General features: G+C 42.5%; 1 protein-coding gene across 2 annotated transcripts in view; it reads left to right on the forward strand.

Annotated features, from left to right (window-relative positions):
• Positions 1-18275, forward strand: part of CUX1 (cut like homeobox 1) — a gene marked incomplete at both ends in the record, with an annotated part of 226106 nt that overhangs the window by 148240 nt on the left and 59591 nt on the right. For both annotated transcript variants that reach the window (XM_079545066.1, XM_079545065.1), the window contains 5 exons: positions 5117-5221; positions 7455-7643; positions 11710-11768; positions 16002-16050; positions 17077-17173. In XM_079545066.1, coding sequence (XP_079401192.1) covers positions 5117-5221; positions 7455-7643; positions 11710-11768; positions 16002-16050; positions 17077-17173 — 499 coding nt within the window. The remainder of the gene's footprint in view (positions 1-5116; positions 5222-7454; positions 7644-11709; positions 11769-16001; positions 16051-17076; positions 17174-18275) is intronic.

The following is an 18275-nucleotide window of genomic DNA, read 5'->3' on the forward strand; positions in this document are numbered from 1 at the left end:
AAGATATTCCCACTAAGTGAGATTGCTATAAAATATGTATGTTTTCAAGCGGCAGATGGAATAATTTCTCCTCTTTCACTTAGCAACACAAATGCAACAGGATATAGGTGTAAGTGCTGCTCTGAACCACCAGTGGTAGCAAACCAGTGACAAGCCAGTCCTCCTTGTTGGATTGCCGTGAAGATGGCTATTCATCTTGACACGCTTCTTTCATCTGCACCAGTGCTGGCACACGTCCTGCCAGAGGACTTTTTGTTTCTGACTGCCTGTGCTGTGAGCTGGAGCCCGTGCTGCTGCGCTGTGCCATGGCTCCCCTGGCCTTGGGAAGCGATGCCATTTTATGGCCGATGAGGTCATGCACTTAACACTGTGATTTAATTTCACTGCCTGTAAAATGGGAACAATAACATTTACTTTATAAAGTGCGTGGAGATCCTTGCATGGAAAAGGGCTGTATGAAGGCAAAATACGGTTAATATTATTTTCATACAAACACAGGAGTTTCCTGTAAATGCTTGGCTTTCAGTCGGGAATACATTTATCTGGCAGCCTTTCAAGGTGGAAAGAAAAGCACAATAGCCTGGAGACAAGAACGAAGACAACCCAACCTCTTCTGTTTGTTGGGTATTTTTTCTTTTTCATGTAATTCTCCTTTGCTGGGAAAAAAAAAAATAGGTGCCAGAGTCCTGGAGAGTCTTTCATATGTCACCGATTTTCTGATAACCTTACTGGTGCTTTGTGAAAGCTGGTGGGGTGGCTTAAAGGTCTCGAAATGAATTTGTTTATCACAAAAGTTAGGCAGAGTTGAAATCACCTTGAAGCAGTGTGCTGTACGTGATCCTGCACCGCCGGGAACACGGCTTTTGTGGCAGCTTGAAAGGCAGGCAGCGTGAGCTGGAAGTGCTTACACCAGGTGTGATGGTTGCTGCCATAACCAGGCCTGTTAACTTCAGCAGATTTACTTGTGATAATGGACATTCCTGGCCCATAGAAGGATTTTTGCATGTATAGCCCTGGATTTAGCAAGTAAAAAGAAAGACCAGCTTGGCTCATGGAATTTTAAGGGAAAGGTGATACTTCTTGCTTTCATTTCATTTCCCCATTCACACCACTGCTCCTCGATCAAATGAACATTTTACTGCCAGTAGAAGAGCACTCAGTTCTTCTTGTTATCTTGTCAAGGAACAATGAGAATAATGTGTACTGGATATGTTGTGTTAGGCTTTTAGCTGTTTGCAGGTGGAAAGCACGCAGCAACGTTCTGATTGTGACCTGCTGGCTTCCTGTGAAGGGTACAAAACTTACATACTGTATGAAGGAGAACGAACATATTTGGATCTACTATGGTACCAAGGAGAAAACTGTGCTTGAAAACGAGTGGTATAGGAGTGAGGAGGCATTGTTTGGCCGCTGTATACAGAAAAAAGGGCTTTGTTTTAGGCTGTGCTGAATTTGAATGGTCTTTTCCAAGGCCGTTGGTGTGACTGTCATGGGCACCGAGGCTCTTCTACGTCATAGATAGGAAGTGACAGCCCAAGAGTTTTAGCTCTTTGCTTTGGAATACCTACTTCTCAGCTAAAACAGGGTATTTTCACACAAAGAAAAGGTTCTGTGAACTTTCCAGCGGTTCCAAGTTGTGCAAGATTGCTGTTTTATCCATTTTCCATACTGGGCGTCTGTCTCTGGCTGCATACTGTTAAATTCAGGAAAAATTGTCCAACCATTTCTAAGAACAAGATTAGGGGGAAAAAAAATCCCCGTTTTCCCACATGTTAGGAGTTGTTCTTTCTCTTCTGGTGAGGAGCCTGCTGTGCCCAGATTTAAGGGCAGGAGCTTGGCACTCGGTGAGGGAGGCTTTGCCTTTTTCTCAGGGTTATATCTTCTCATTGCTTCAAGTAGCAAAGTAGGAAAAAAAAAAAAAGAAAAACCACCAACCCCAACTTTGGCCAGCCTATGAGTGTCTGAGAAGAGCTGAGTTCACACAAACCCAACAGGATCTGGTTTGAATTTGTGGGCTTTGATGTCCGTGTCTGTCCCAAGCATGCTGCTGTCTAACTGTGCGGCCGGGTGAACATTAACCAGCCAGGCTGTGCTGCTGGGTGCGGGGAGCGGTGCCACTTTGACGTGGGGCACTGGGAGGGGGAACTGGAAATGTTGGGGTGGGAGCTGGAGGTGGAGAAGAGGCTGTGGGGAGGAGGGAAGGAGCAGAACGGCGCTGCTTTGGGGAAGGCTGGAGGAGAACCAACGACGGAAAGCAGGAGGTCATCAGGGTAAGGCGAATTCTGGAAGTCTGTATCTATTTGTTGGGTGTCTGAGGCAAGAGCTTGCTTTCACCAGCTTGGAGCTAATGGCACCATTAAGCTCACACAAGATGGAAATGCCACAGTGACTTCAAAAGAGGACAAAATAACAAGCAGAAGGGCTGGGAATCCGAGGGGCAGGGTGAGGATTGCAGAGCCCCATTGTGCTCGGCAGGCGGACGGCAGTGCAGCTGATGGCTGGGGGAGAGAAGGGGTGAGAATGGAGGAGCCAGCGCTGGCACGGCCGTGCCAAGGACCAGTGGGAGGCATGTTGGGGTGTGGGCAGTGTGAGTGGCTCAACACGGGGCTTTGCATGTGTGTTCAGGAATGTTTGCAAAGCCCTTCAGTGCCATGGCAGGAGAGAGAAGGGTGAAGCCTGAGAGGAAGCGATTAATTCCATCTTTGGAGTGGAGTAGGATTAGTTAGCAGTAAATAAGCCACAGAGGTCACATGCTGAACGAGAACAAAACAAAATACTCATTCGCTGAGCAGTATTCATGCTGCAGGTTGCATCAAGTAGCAGGGCTCACTGGAGCACAGAGGTAGCACATTAGTGGGGAGTTACTGTGTGCACAGCCCTGAGCTCGGGGGAGGCTGAGCACAGCAGTGCTGAGCTGGGCTTTCAGAACTTCTAAGTGCTCCATTTTGAAACCATAATGTTCTTTTAACAGGTTTCTGTGTGTAATTTATAATTCATATTGCAATAGCACCCAAAAGTGCTTTTGAGGCATTGAACACATCTATAATTCTGGCTCTAAAGAACCTACATTCTGGGAGAAAAAAGGGAAAAATGGACCCATATTTCCCAAACAGAATGGCCCAGAGTTTCTGTTGATGTATTTTTAACAATGCAGAGTATGAAATGTTGTCTAATATTATTTGCAGGATTTCAACAGGTGTTCTGAGTTGGCTGGGGAGGCTCTGCAGAAATGGCAGCTGACAGCTTACTGTACATGCAGACGTAACATCTATTAGAAATATCCTCTGTGGTTCACTTGCATGCAGGCTGAATAGATTCTCAAGACAATGCTGTTATGAATGGAAACCATCAGCAGAATTGCTTAAGGCTGCAAAACCCATTACTTACACAGCACTAGATGCAAGGTCCATGGTGTAGTACCTTGTCTTCCTTTGCTGTAGCTGCTTAGCAGTTATTCAGTCAATATATTCACCTCCACATCTAATGAAATGCAAGAAAATAATTAATCTCAATCCTTATTGTTAGCTCAGTTTTTCATCCTAATACCGTCCAGCTGCACAAACAACAGAAACTTTCTCTTTTTGGATCTTTCTTGTTAATGCTGCTACCATTTTATTCATGCACACAATAGGTTGCATCCCGTGCTCTGATTAATAGAGCCCTGTTACTGTACTTTTTACAATTGCATTTTAATTACAGCTGTAGAACCTATGCAAAATCATTTAATGTAATGTTGTGAGCAAATAGCACAGATGATGTAGTTAGTATTTGATTGCAGTTAGTTTACTGATTGATTAAACACAAAGCAGCAGTCTGCTTTGACTGGTGACTGAAAGACCATGCACACACAGTGGGCATATAGGATCTTATGATGTTCAAATGACGTATTTTAAATGAAGGACGTGGCTGAGTGGCATGGTGATGATGGGTTGATGGTTGAGCTTGATTATCTTTTCCATCCTTAATGATTCCACAATTCTCTGATTTCGGTTTTCAAAAGGAGGAGCTGAAAAAGAGAGGAGTGTAGAACACGGAAATATGGCAGCTAAAAAATGGAGACATGGATTTGTTATTCCACAAAGGGAGAGAGCCATCAGTGTGAAGGACAAAAGCTAGTCAGGAAAAGTTTTGGCTTTGACTGGTGGCAGTTTTGTGGTTTTGGAGAGGTTGGTTATGTCTTGGAAATGGAGGTAGCTGAGTGCAGTGTGATTTGCAAGGAGCAGCCCAGGTGAAAAGCAGTGATTATTCGAGGAGGAAAGCACTGTGTTTGGAAAAGAAAGAAGGAAGAAACTTGCCAGAAGGAGCATACAGTGTAAAAACAGCCAGGTGTTGTTCCACTCTTCTTAAGAGAAGCTGATGTGCACTTACGGAAAAGAGTTTGCTGCTATTTATTGCCTGATGTTACTGATCCATCTGTCTCTCCCGACTCTTGTACTGAGGGGCTTTGCTCATAGCTCTGCCTTTCTCCTTTCTATTATTATTCAATATTTATATGGCAGTTTTGTCTGGTAGCCAAGTCCCAGGCTTATCAGATACTGCGTAAATCCTCAGCAGTTGTAACTGATCTGTGCAGAATTGTCAGGGTAGGGTTAAATATTGTTGAATAAATCGACCTGCTGAAAGAACAGAATCAAACTATTCATGTTTGGGGAAATAATTACTGAGGAAAGACAGCCCACAACATTGTATGTGTGTTAGAGAGAATGGTCAGAATATCTTTTAATTCAGCATTTACCCGTGAGAATTGTTCCCATGAGGAACCTTGCAATAAAATCTGCTTGGTCTATGAGAATAGAAAGAAATTGAATAAAAAGACTCCATTTCCACTTGTATTTATTCAGTCTGGGAAATTCAGTGGGCCGCAGCATTAGTATCAGCAGGGGATTCCTTGCTCCTAGCGTTAAATTACTGTCATAATCGCTCAATTATTTCTTCCTTGTACTGTTTAAAATAAAAATCCATCACATTCTATGTTTTTTTCTAACATTTATTAGGTTGAGTGTTTAGGAAAATCAATTATATTCAGTCAGGCATGAATTGATGAATGTTCTTGTAATAATTGTCAGTTGTTAAACTGAATGTACTTTCTCTTTTCACCCCTTTTCATTTCCTTCAGAGGGCAGAGGTGGCTCAGAGAGAGGCAGAGACCTTAAGGGAGCAGCTCTCGTCAGCTAACAAATCTCTCCAACTCGCTACACAGATCCAGAAGGCACCTGATGTGGTGAGAGAAAATATTTACTGACTCTTACAGGTTTCTGACATTCCTGCCGTACAGCTCTTTCAATTTATGCTCACAGCTATAAAAATATCTGTTCAGAATAATATTTTAACTGAAATGGAATTGTGTTCCTTTGGGATTGCAGGTTTGTTAGACTTCTAAGGGGGGTTGGTAGCTGCAAAAGGCCTCGAGATGGACAGAAATGGCTCCGGTCTGTGCTGGCCAGCACACTGATCCACTGCTGCCAGTGCAGGCAGACAGCAACAACTCCTAGAAATCATTTCACGTTCATACAAGCATCAACTGTGGAAAAGTAAAGCAGCAGTACGATGTAACAGAGTGCTGTTAATGCTCTGCATGCCTCAAGGGGCTTCAACTGAGGGGCTGTAACCAATTTCACCCGAAGGGCATCAGCGGGTCCAGTTGGGTGAATGCAAAGACACGATTAAGTGAAATTGGGTCTAATTCTAAGCAAATTCAACAAACAAATCTTGCTCCTTATATCACCCTTTTCTTGGAAACCATGCATGATTTGAGAAAAGCATCCAGTTGCATTTAAATACATTTGCAGAAAATGAGTAACAAATTATAAGTCCTCCAGATCTCTTTGGTCGCCTATTAACATGACCCAACATTTTCTTAACGAAGTCAGAAGACAGAGAGGCAGACTGCAGAACAAAAAACACAAAGCCTGAATCTCTCTTGTAACTCTGAATTACCTGCCTCTTCCTATCTTATGTCCTAGTCTTATCATTATTTTAACATTAGGTCTTTCTTGTATTTAATAGTACTTCTGCACTTCATTTATATTTAATATGACAACTACTGCAGGATGAAAATGATCATTATCTATCTTATTTCAGACTCTACATTCTAGTCTCAATAGGCACAAGCAGCAGATGATTATACAACTTGTGATGTTTCATGCAAGCAAATTAGAGGGTTTTTTCAAGTTAAAAGTATAATTCAGTGTAATAGGAGAGCGTTGTTAACTGCTGCTCGTACATGCAGCTTTCTGCGAGACACGATGGTATGTAGTCCCTGAGAATCCAGCTCAGTGTTTAGGAGATACAGAAAAGGTATTTTGTTGTGCCTGTATTTTCCAGAAGAGAGGGGATGGAGTGAATTTCAGTCTGCCGCGATGTCATCTTGAATTGTAAGGAAAGTGCTTGGGTGACAGCGTCGGTGGGTTGAATTCTCAGCTCTTTCACCGTAGGATCTTCGATATAATGCTCACGATCATTGTTTCTCTCTTGGTAAATGGATTCATTCCTACTTCTCTGCTGTTTTGTGAGGAGCAGCCATTAACCTTTCTAAGATGCGCTTTAGGCTTTTTAATGGAATGTGTGTTCAACTTCAGGCTGCCTCGTGCTCCCTGGATCTGCCCAGGGGTTTCCTTGTGTTCCTCCTGGAAGAGAGGCTCAGAGCTCTCCAACGCATTATAGCTATTGATTTCTTAACACAAAAGGAGACAAAAGAGATGTTGCAATCAGCCTGTGCTAGCTTTTCTGAAAAGATCTACCTTCCTTCCTTCTTTGCTCTTTCTTATTTCTTGTCAGTCTAGCAAGGACGTTTCAGGCTTGAGGACAGAGTTGGCAGCCATGGAAAACTGGAGTAAAAAAAAATTCTAATTTAGGGGGTTTTTTTTAAGTGGAGTGCATGGCAGAACAGCCTTGTCTTACAGGTGTCACGTGGATCTGCATCCCTATGGAGAAGAGGCTTCACTTGCCAGCAATAACACTGAATAATTGTCATGCAAGGAGCAAGTTTGTTGGAAATAGCAGTTTGGGGCAATTTCTGACAATTTTGCCTGAAATGTGTGGCATACATATGAAGAGCCAAAGGCACACGTCTCTGCTATTCTTGATTAAGAAATTCTGCTCCATTACTTCAGAATATTTTATCTGATTAGTCTTTTGCTAGCACAGATTTTTATAGTTGTCAAAGCACTTGGACTATTAATAATAAATCTGAATTTGACTTTCGCAACTGCAGTTTTCCAGTACACTTAGGAAATAGGGAGATTTATTTGACCTGTTATCCCCGTTCTACCAAGGAGCTGTGCTGATTAAAAAGGTCCATTTTCCAGATCCATGCAGTCACAGGAGTACAGGCTCAGGAGTTGTTTCTGTCTCTCACACTGTCCCGTGCCGTGCTTGGGCCTTACCTACCTGCCCTGAGTTCAAGCTCATTCCTGCCTTTATTTATGTGGTCTCATGGTTTTTTTTCACAACAGGAGCAGGCCATCGAGGTGCTGACACGGTCCAGCCTGGAAGTAGAACTGGCTGCGAAGGAGAGGGAGATTGCCCAGCTGGTAGAAGATGTCCAGAGACTACAGGGCAGCCTCACCAAGCTGCGGGAGAACTCCAGCAGCCAGATCTCCCAGCTGGAGCAGCAGCTGACCGCCAAGAACAGCACGCTTAAAGTAAGGCTGCGTTTGGGGCTGGGGCACATGGTTGACATAGCAGTGTTGGGTTTTACTGATGTAAGCTTTCTGGGATTACCAGAAAGCGGTGAAATGGCTGAGGTGAAAAGGCACAGAAAATCTTTTCTATGTTTTAAAACTTAGCTCCCATTCCAGTGCTTGGCATTATAGATCTGCCATGGCTGTTTGTTGTGCTCTGGTTTATCTTTGAATTTACCTGCTACTGCCTCCATTTCTCCACCTATTGAAAAAGGAAGTGTACCAGTTAGAGCACGAAGACAAGTGAAATTAAGACACAAAGGGAAGGCTTTTTAATAAGCATTTGAAACTTTTTTCAGCTGTTATTTGCTGAGCAGTAATTCCCATTTATAATTAGCAGTGCAATCCTGTACTCATTTGCTACCAGTAGCACTGCGCTAAAACTAGAAGAGCACCAGTTTTGTGAGTGAACCCTTTACCTTTTTTCCAACAACTTTACTTTCTTTGTTGCACTGTCCCACCCAGTGTTGATCTATCAGTAAGCATGAGAAGTGTTTCCTGACATCTGTTATGAATCAGTTTCCTCTTAACTCCTGTCTCTTTCATTGTTCTACCATCTTCGAGCTTCAAACTGTAAACAAGATAAATTTATCTATTCCATTAAATACTGCATAGTTTTGTAGGTTTTATAGTCGGAGAGTTTTTTGAAAGCAGGAGGCTGATGGTACCCACTTAGCTCTAACTGTGGCGTGGGTAGCTTTCCTCTATCAGAATGATTTAATGCTCAATTGAAACTCTTACAAATTGTTCTAATTCTGACATTTCATAGAGGTTGCTCGTTTTGCTCCAGTGCAGTGTAATTTATGTGGGGTGAAATAGCTGCTAGGGGTGAAAGAGTGATGCAGTCAGTGAGCTTTCTATGTTCTGCGTGTTTTAAGATAGCTTTGGAGAATTGTTGTGAAAATTGGGTAGAGCCAAAGAAGTCTGCTGGGTTCCTGCATTGCTGGGATCAGTCTCTGCCCATCTGTTGTGCATGTGGGCACCACTCAGTGCAGGAGAAAGGAGCTGACCTGGAACTGAGGAACAGATATTGCTGGCCAACCCATGCTATGAGGCTTTTTAATTTTTTCATAAAACCTAATAGAAAATATCTTGAATCTTTGCACGTGGCAGAGTTTCTTGAAATAGAGCAAGTTCCTGTTCAGGTCAGTATCAGTTTAGCCATTAACTTCAAAGGGAATGGGATCACAGAAATGACAAAGCAAGTCTTTGATTTGCATTTTGGTAATCTTCCATTTTCCCAGTCTTGCCCAGCTGATGCTCTGTATTTAGGATCCCGTTCATTATGCATTGACACTATTTCAACCTTCTTTAACCTTATTTGTTACACTATAAAAATATTTGAACTGCTTTTTTTTTTCCCCAAAGTGCTGGGAAAGCCTGCGTCTGAGATCTGTCATACAAAGAGCCAAAACCCAGTGGTGATGTGTTGATCTCATGTTTGATTGTAGAGGGATTGCTTCTAGAATAGCTGAGATGGCAGTGGGTGCCTCCACAACTAACGAATCACAGTTTCACAAATTAAAGCAATGTTCTCAGACCATATCTTGGGGGAATCCTTTAATGCTCTATGACTTAATGAAACAATACAGAAATGCTTCCAAAATTATTGCTTCTTTATCTTCATCTGATCTAATAATCAAAATATGTCCTCTAGTAACAAGACTCTTCTAGCTGTAATTATGTTAACTCTTCATTGCTGGGAGTTAGAGCTTCCCTGCCACCCAGATAAAACACAGCAGTGCCAGTCAGCAAAGATACATCAAGTAACCTTGGTTAATTGGTCTTTTTTATTTATCATTCTAGACTAAACTAAGACATCAGTCTTTTTTTTTATTTTTTTTGGATGTTTTAAGTCCTTTAGTAAAGTCCATGCTATTTCACCTGGGACACTTTAGTTAACAATATGATAAGGGTTATTTGATCGTTAGAATAAGAAGGGACCCAGTATGTGCATGCTCTAATGGGTTCATTCATACAACAGATGCAACGTGATTCCTTAACATGGGATGCTTGCAGATGTGCTGTACAGAAATGCCACCATTCCTTTTGTCCTCTGGCTCAATGCATTTTCTTGTGCTGGAGGATGTTAGAATATATTTTGTCTGAATTAACCAGGTTGATATTTAGTGCAAGATATTAGTTCCTCCAGATTGTCTCACAGCTTGAGCCTTTGTTGTGCTATGTTCTGTGCATTTTACAGGGTTCTTCAAGACAATTACCATACTAATACATTTTAAAGCAGTCATTGACTGGGAAGATGCCAAGTGCCTAAATGGTCTGCTTATATATGGGCACTGCATTCCCGGGTGTTGGTTTGTATTGTTTAGTGAAAGTATACATTTAGGTGCAGATTTTCCATGGCAACAGTCTCTGTATTAGGTACTTGGGAATGATGGATGTATGTGTTTTTTATACAATTCAAAGTAAAATATTGCTGCTTGTCATACTGCTATAACAGCATAAAAGTGGTCTTATGCCCCGAGAGTCCAAACCAGCTTCATTCTATCAGCATCTTTTTTTTTTTAATATGTTTTCATGCCTAAAATTTCCTGACAGAGTTACTGAATATGACAGATCCCCATACAGAATTACATTTCATATCGGTTGCGTTAAAATGGAAATCAGTCGTTTTTCTGTATTTTATGTGTTTGTGCAGAAGGCTTTTTTCTTACTGTACCCTTGCCTAAGTAACTAACATCTTATCTGACAGCACTGATTGTTTTACATGCGCTCCAGTGTTCCTTCTACTGAGGACTAACATGATTAGCCAGTTAACCCTGCTGTTAGAGCTGCTCTAGACTCCAAAATAAGATGCTGCCTTAGGAGGCACAGAGGTAAGGGGCAGAATGGCTCCGAGGTTCCCACTTCCCACAGTGGCTGCCCCAGCCCTGCTCTTGGTGTACCCAGATCCGCTCTGCTGCAGGACTTTGTGGAGCTGCACTTTAAAGCAGTTTGCTAACAATGCTCCGGGTTCACGTTAGCCCTCACCCAGCACCCCCTGCGTGCAGACAAGCAGGCTGGGAGCTGTGCAGGATCTTCCCAAACTCACATCTCCACCAAAGGCAGCCCCTCAGCCCTGTTCTTTGTCGTGTCATTCTTTCCTTTCCCTCTGAAGTAGATGCTCTTTCATTGAGGGTGACGCATCGTGTCATTTCTTTGGGATTCTGTGCCAATGTTGCTACCAGAAATTCAGCAAGGTAGAGCTAGCCTGAACTGAACCATGGACATTGCAAGGCAATAAACTCTGTTCTTTCTCTGCTTAGATATCAGGGGCGTCTGTACTAAGCAAAGAAATCATTAGTGGGAAATTAATGTGGCTTCTACAAGCAGCATAACCGGCATCAATTATGTATCACTATGTTTTAGGCCTCCTGAAGCGTTCATCCTCTAGTGATGAGCACTGTTGTTGGGAGCAGGGGCTTTGGGGTAAGGTCCAAATGTGTGGCATTGCATTCTGGATTGCGTTAGGAGGTTTGTTTCGGCGTTGGTGGCATCTTCACATTGAGAAGCCACTGAGACTGCCCTACGTCAGGCAGACCTGAGCCAGGAGCCAGGTGGTCTCAGTGCTTCACCTCTGCTGTGTAGTTGTATTAGTTACTGCAATACGTAATGCTTCTTCAGCCTTCTTTTCATCTGGATGAGGCTACCAGGGGCTGTCATGTCAAGAATACAGGATGTGTCAAAGCATCCTGCTTGTTTACTCTGTTCTTGTAAAAATCTCACCTGCCCCATTCTTAATGTCTTCTTCACCGATCTCTTTATTGAATGCATGGCAGCCACATTACAAACAGCCAAACTGGGACCTACTGAATTCTGTAACACTTGGCACCCTGTAAATAAAGGAACAGTGAGGTATAATTGTGTTTATGTTGAATTGGTTATAGTTTGTTTCCTAATGTATGTAAATTAGGTATGAGTCATTAACCTTCACTTGTGTGCTGCTGTATATATGGAATAATTTAAAGATTATTTTGAAAGCCTGCAGAAGAAAATCTAAACTAAATTCATGTTCTTTCTTTTAAAGCAACTGGAAGAAAAACTGAAAGGACAGGCTGATTATGAAGAGGTTAAGAAAGAATTAAAGTAAGTGTTAAATGCTCACATAATTTTTTCACAAACTATTTTAACAATACTTGTTAAATAAAGCCACAAGTTTGTGTTCTTGGAACAATAAAGAATTCAGTCAAAACCACAAAGTCGGGGAAATAAGGAATATTGGCTGAAATGGCATCCAGAAGCAATGTGTCTGCTGCATCTGTGGGTATGCCTTCTTTGTTGTAGCAGAGTATTGCATTGCAAATAATGCAGGTGTCCATGGAGAAAGGGCTCTGCAGTTATTATCCACCGAGGGTAAAAAGTTTGAAAATCTCTGGTATTTTAGGTGGACCACTTTCAAAATTCCCCGGCCAACAGTTTAATGTAGTGTGGACCAAGAATTTAATACATGGCCTTTGGCCATAATACCTTTTCTCTGCTTCTGCCAGCCAGAGTTCAGCACTTGCCATTTTCGTGCTGTGCTTGTTTCACTGTATATTTTTGCTAATATATTGTGGTTTTAAACTAAAGCCACAAACAGCCTCTTCCTATTTCAAGGGTGTTGGTTTTTTTTGAGAGAGACTTAAAAGAGCCTCATTTTAAACTATAACAAGATAAGCTGTCAGGTTCAGAAGAGTAGGTTCTTGACTAGAGGTATATTTAGTGTCAAGGTTTAAGTAACTGCAAGGAACTCCATCTCTTCCTTCATCACTCTGGCATTTTTGTGTGTATTTTAAGAAGACTGAAAAAATGTTACCTTGTTTAATGAGGTATTTCAGATGAAGCTGGAGTCATGTGCTTTTGTTTACACATCCCTGGAGAATGTGGAAAGCAGGTTTGGTTTTGTACACCCAGTGACTTTCCAGACCTGGTGCCATTATATTAGAACCATGCTGGCTGCAGTTCTTGTTCAGTGCCAGCAGCAGCCTGTACAGGTGCAGGTGTGTAGTTTCAGTAAATGAGTTGACCATTTCTTTGACCACTATGAGTGAATGTTAACTGGTCTTAAAAAAAACTTCATCATTCTGCATGTGCTCATCATTTCAAGGTAAACCTGCAGTGAAATAGACTGGAGAATCTCTTGGAAGTGGCTCTTGTTGGGTGCCAGCAAATTAAGTCCCTCTTTCCTGGCCTGTGATGAAGGCATGGGTGGCATGTCTGCCATCTCACCACTTCAGTACCTTTTAGTGCTATCAAATGCAGCCCTGCATCTGGGATGAAGAGCAGAAATCATTCCATACTCTTTGGACTTCTTTTTTTGCAGTGGAACTAAAGAAGTTTTCCTGATGCTTCTTGTTCTAGCTTTTATATCACTACACGTGTGGGTAATGTCTTTTATTTGGGCAGCATGACTTAGGACAGACAGCTGCCAGTTAGTAGGTGGCTTGGGGCTCATGTCTGGACTGAGTTGGGGGCTACAGCCCTTGGCAAGAGCACTATTTGCAGTTTTACAGTGCTGCATCATCACAGCAGCTCATGCCTGCCAGCCTCTCTGGTCCCATCTGGTGCAAAAGATGTTTCAGAACCTGAAAGTGCATCCCTGACAGTCTGATCTGAAGTGAAACCACAAAAAGCGTATTGCTGTAAGTCTGGTGTCCCGTGCATTGCTACAGTACCCTGAAGCACTGACAAGAACTAGCTGTCCATAATGCACATGTGTACCGAGTAAAAAGAATCCTGTCAGTAAGAATGTATTTCTCAATCCTTTGGGCACTGATCTCTGTTTTCCTTAATCCTCTCAGAGATGTTAGAGCTATTCTAGAGTAAGGGATCTCAAACATCAGCCTGCTTCCAGTGTTGGGGAAACTTAATGGGGTCCACATCAAGATCTGGAGTGGAAGAATTTCTTCCTTTCTGCACAGGCTTTTGTGCCAAATGGCTTTTAAAACTATTTTTGAGATCTGAGAGCTCTCTGTGTCCTTTCAGTTCCCTCTTGAGTAATATGACAGTGCTAACCTTCCTGCCTTTGCAGCCAAGATCATAAAAACAGAAAGTCGAACTGTCCCAATGCACATTTTGCTTTAGAGTAAGTCTTTCAAGTAGTCTTAGATGTGCAGATTGAAGTCACAAGATCATTCTTTTAAAAAGCAGATAACTGATCTTGATAAGCAGCAGACTGAGCTGAGATCTCATGGGCAAAGATATTCCCGGAATCCGAAGGGGAAACATTTTGCTTCCTCATATTCCTGAGAAAATGTCTCTTTCATGACACATTTGGAGAGTCATTTTTAACATGTTTAAGGTGTACATGATTTGAAAAAATGAACCTGTTATACTGAGTATCCCTCCAAGGGCAATTCAAGATACCATCGACCTGATTTTTAATTCATTTTGCCTTCTCAGAGAAGGAAATTACCTGTGAAATTGCTAGTAGGCTATTTCAGGTAGCAGAAAAGCCACTTCAAACAGGCAGAGGTCACTGAGTCTCCAGCTGAGGTTGCTCATGCCTGTTCCAAGCTCAAGGCAAAATGCAGCTGCTGCAGGGTTCAGGGGCGTTGCTGATCCCAGCTGGCAGAGAGTGCTGGGAGCCGAGGAGCGGTAGGGCAGCCTGTGGAGGTGGTCAGCATGGCAGAACAGGGCTGTACAGCCCTGCTGTTAGTGCTGAGAACCCCTTGCAAACACTGAATACATTCAGGCTTACTTTGCACTCCAGACTGCTACCAGTCTGGTGCATACCTGTGGGAGCACGCTGCTTCTGGCTCAGCTCGCCCAGGAGGGAATATGGCTGCTGTGCTCCGGGGCTGCTCCTCACGGCCATGGTGGTAACTGGGGGCACTGGGATGCAGGTGTGGTGCTGATTTGCACTGAAGTGACAGAAACAACAATTATGGCCACGGAAAGCTTGCCATGCAATGGATTGCTATTACAGGCTGTCATATTTTTCAGTTCAGACGGATCTCCATGTATGACTGTTGGGACGCACTGCCATTTGCTGACCTCTCAAGGCTGTACTCTGCAGAGTCCATTGAGGATGCACATAATTGCTTACCTGAGCCTGGGGGATTTCCTGGATGGGTCTCCTCAGTGTATCTGATTTCCCCAGCTCTGAACAGAGCATTTCCTCTGCAGAGGTGTTGTCCTAGGAAACGCTTTCAACAGTGATTAGCAGCCCAAGTAAACATCTGCAAAGTCCATGTAATGCCAGCAGCTTTAAGAACTTGAGCCATTGGAGCATGGTCTCTCACCTGACACGGCTCCATCAATGGCAGAAAAGAAGCACTTGTGCATATAGGTGAGGTGCCCACGAAAACAGAGTGTTAGCAGCACTGCTTTCTGTGCAGTGTATCACAGGATAACCGCAGCCCTGATTTCTGCTGGCCAGAGGTATCACCCAGTGATGCTGTGTGATAAAAGTGGTTCATACACATTCACACCAGCCTTCTGCTTCGTTTTGACTCTGTTCCCGTATTTGTTACATGATAAAACGTTTGCTCCCTGCCTCACAAAGTTCCTGGTGCTTTAGATGTGAAAAATGCTGCAGAAATGCTATCCGTATGTGTTGAAAGCTCAAATCATGTATTGCTTCGGACTGAGGAGCCTAACAGCCTGCCCGCACGTGGCCTATTTAAAGCAGTGTGTAGACAAAGCACAGGAATAAGTTTGTGTTCCTGTATGGCTCTCATTGAGCAGGCAGCACCAACAGAAGGGAGCCATCCTCTGCCTGCTCAGTATTTATGTAAAACATCGACAACGAGGCTATCAGATTCTTCTCTTAATGTACTTATAAATATGTGGATCTTTCATATTTCTTAAGAAATATTGTGCCATTGTGTCTTCCCTTTGCCATAGAACGAGGAGGTGATTAAAATGAAAAACTGCCTTTTAGCCTGTAGTGACTTGGTTGGGAAGATTATTTGTGCATATTTTCCTTGATATGTGAGCTGGTGTATATTATATAAAGCACTGTAACCATGGTGGTGATTCCCCTGTTTTGTTGCTTTGCTGCAACTTTTCCGTTCCCTTCAAGCTTCATAGATAAATTAATATTGTTTCTGACAGCTTAAAATGTTATATCCTTATTAACCTTTAAATTTACGCTTTAAACTGGCCTTGTGGGATTGCATATGGAATGATTTAGAAGACGCTTGAGAAAATTTTCTTATCCAGTAACTAGTTTGAATAGTTATTTTCTGTATTCATTATCAGATGGAATTACTGCAAGGAAAGTTGTTAGCGCTTGTAGTGTTGCTGGAGATTAGGAAATGATAATGTTAATGCTCATTAGTGCAGTTGTTATGAGGAGAAGAAACAGAAAATAATTTCTTTTCTGCCTTCCCACAGTATATTGAAATCCATGGAGTTTGCACCACCTGAAAGCTCTGGTGCGCAGGTACTGAATCTACTTTTCTTTTCTTAATTACTTCGGCAGTTCAGTTAATTAACCACAGTTTCTCTTATAACTTGCTCGCGTTAGCACGGGCAGCTTCGTGTTGATGCTGAGACATGTGGGATGATCACTGCTTTCCTGATGATCCCCGTGCAAAAAGCTGAACTGAACATTTTCTGCCTGTTAGTTTCCTTTAAGCAGCTGAGGAGAAAGAATGGCGTTTCGGCTGGTGCTGCACTGGGTAACCACAGTGGTGTGCAGTTGGGTCTTCTAAGATGCTAGAGCTGATACGCAGCTGAGCCGGGTTTGCGTGCATCTCATGCTGGTAGTGCAGTGGGCAGGGACTGGAGCATCTGTAAATGCTAACCTTGAAAATAATGCTCCCAAATAAAACAGACCTCTGAGTGTTGGGAAAGCAGGAAAAAAACCTCTGCTCTCCCAGTGAGTGACTCTCCATAAGTTTGTATGTTTTGAATTAAGCTTTTCCTCCTGAAACCTGAATGGAATATCCACCTATGGGGGTTAATTTTCAGTGTGCTTTCTGATGGCCGAGGGTTGGCTGTTTACAGGAAAGTCAATGACGGCTTTCTGTGACTGAATTTCTCTTTGAACAAAGTGTTCAGCTGAAAAGCAGCATTTCAAGGAAATGCTTAGCTTGGGTCGCCTGACCTAGAAGAAATAAAATAATCTGAACTCCTATTATAATCAGATTAAAAGTAGTCTACAGCTCTTAAATTGAAAGCACGCCAGTCTCATTTCAAAAGAAGCAAGATTAAGTAAATGTTCCATTACACATTTCCAAATAACGCAGAATTGATGAATGATTTCCACTGGAAATTAAACAGCGCATCTCTACTACAGCTCATGTAGGAGCGCTGAGTGATTCCTGCAAATATATGCATGTTGAATTCCCCAGCTGCGCTCGTAGCAGAGATGAGCACTTGTTTTCCTCTTCTGAAATCCTTTTTAGTGCCCGAGCGAGACTTTTAATGCTGTTGGAAACAAACCTCCCACTTTGATTTTCCTTAGGATGCATCGAAACCGCTGGAGGTGCTGCTGCTGGAGAAGAACCGCTCGCTGCAGTCCGAGAACGCCACGCTGCGAATCACAAACAGTGACCTGAGTGGTAGGTTGACACCGTTTTCAGCTCTTCTGCTATGTTTGTGTCTCATAAAGGGAGGGAGGGTTGAATAAGAGGTGAGAGTGTGAGCTAATGCACGGCAGGAAGACGAACAGGCAACAAGAATGCTGAGAAGTGTTTGATTTCTGCAGTCTTATAGGCTGGATAGTAAAGTAAAGCTCGGAGACCTTGGAGACTCTTTAAAGGTTAGGAAAGAGGCGTTACGAGATATACCGAGTGGTAGTGTTTGAGGCTGTCTGCTGTTTTGGGAACAAATTCATCTGTGGCACCAGAAGTCTCTCCCCCCACGCACAATGTTATGCAAAATGTTTGCATGCAGAACACAATAATCTTCCTGTCTGATACATTTAGATATATTACCAGCAGGTCAGCTTGGAAAAACAAAATACTGTCTTTTTAGTGAAGTGTGTTTGCTGTTCAGCTTTCCTAATGTGGGCTTTTTACATTTTGTGTGCACATTTTTTTTAAATGGCAAGTCATGGAATTTCCAGATACTCGAATGCTTATGGTTTTTGCAGCTGGAAGAAAGTTATAAGTTGCCTCTGGCACTGGGATTACTGAATTCTGAAGAGTTTTATGACTTAACTGAGTGATCTTGGTGCATCCACCTATTGGTGATTCCTTTATTCAAATTGGTTTGTTCCAAAATGTAAATGTTTGCTGCATTTGGGCTCAGTCAGGTCCAATGAGTAATGTCTTGAATGAGAGACATCAAAGGGACTTGCTGTCTGTAACTGCATTGATTTTAAATGTGTAACTGCACTTCATGTAATTGTTCTAGTTTTAATGTCTGTAAGGGGGATTCTCCAGGCTGCAACATACAAGAAAGGTGCAAACATGAAATGCATGTTGTTTGTTTTGGGGGCCTTGTTTGGCTTATTGAAATTTGAATTATGGAAAAAAAAAGAAAAAAAAAGAAGAAGAAGAAGAAAAAAAAGAAAACAAACCAAAAACAAAACGAAAACAAAAATCCCACCACCACTTCATTGGCCCCTGTCAATCTGCACTTTTTCCCTTTGCGGGGCAAACTTTGCATTTTTTATCTTGGTTTTTCCCTCTTTAATCCCCCATAATGCATTATGTTTGA

Source organism: Tetrao urogallus, assembly GCF_951394365.1.
Source record: "Tetrao urogallus genome assembly, chromosome: 20".
Classification (NCBI taxonomy): Eukaryota; Metazoa; Chordata; class Aves; order Galliformes; family Phasianidae; genus Tetrao; species Tetrao urogallus.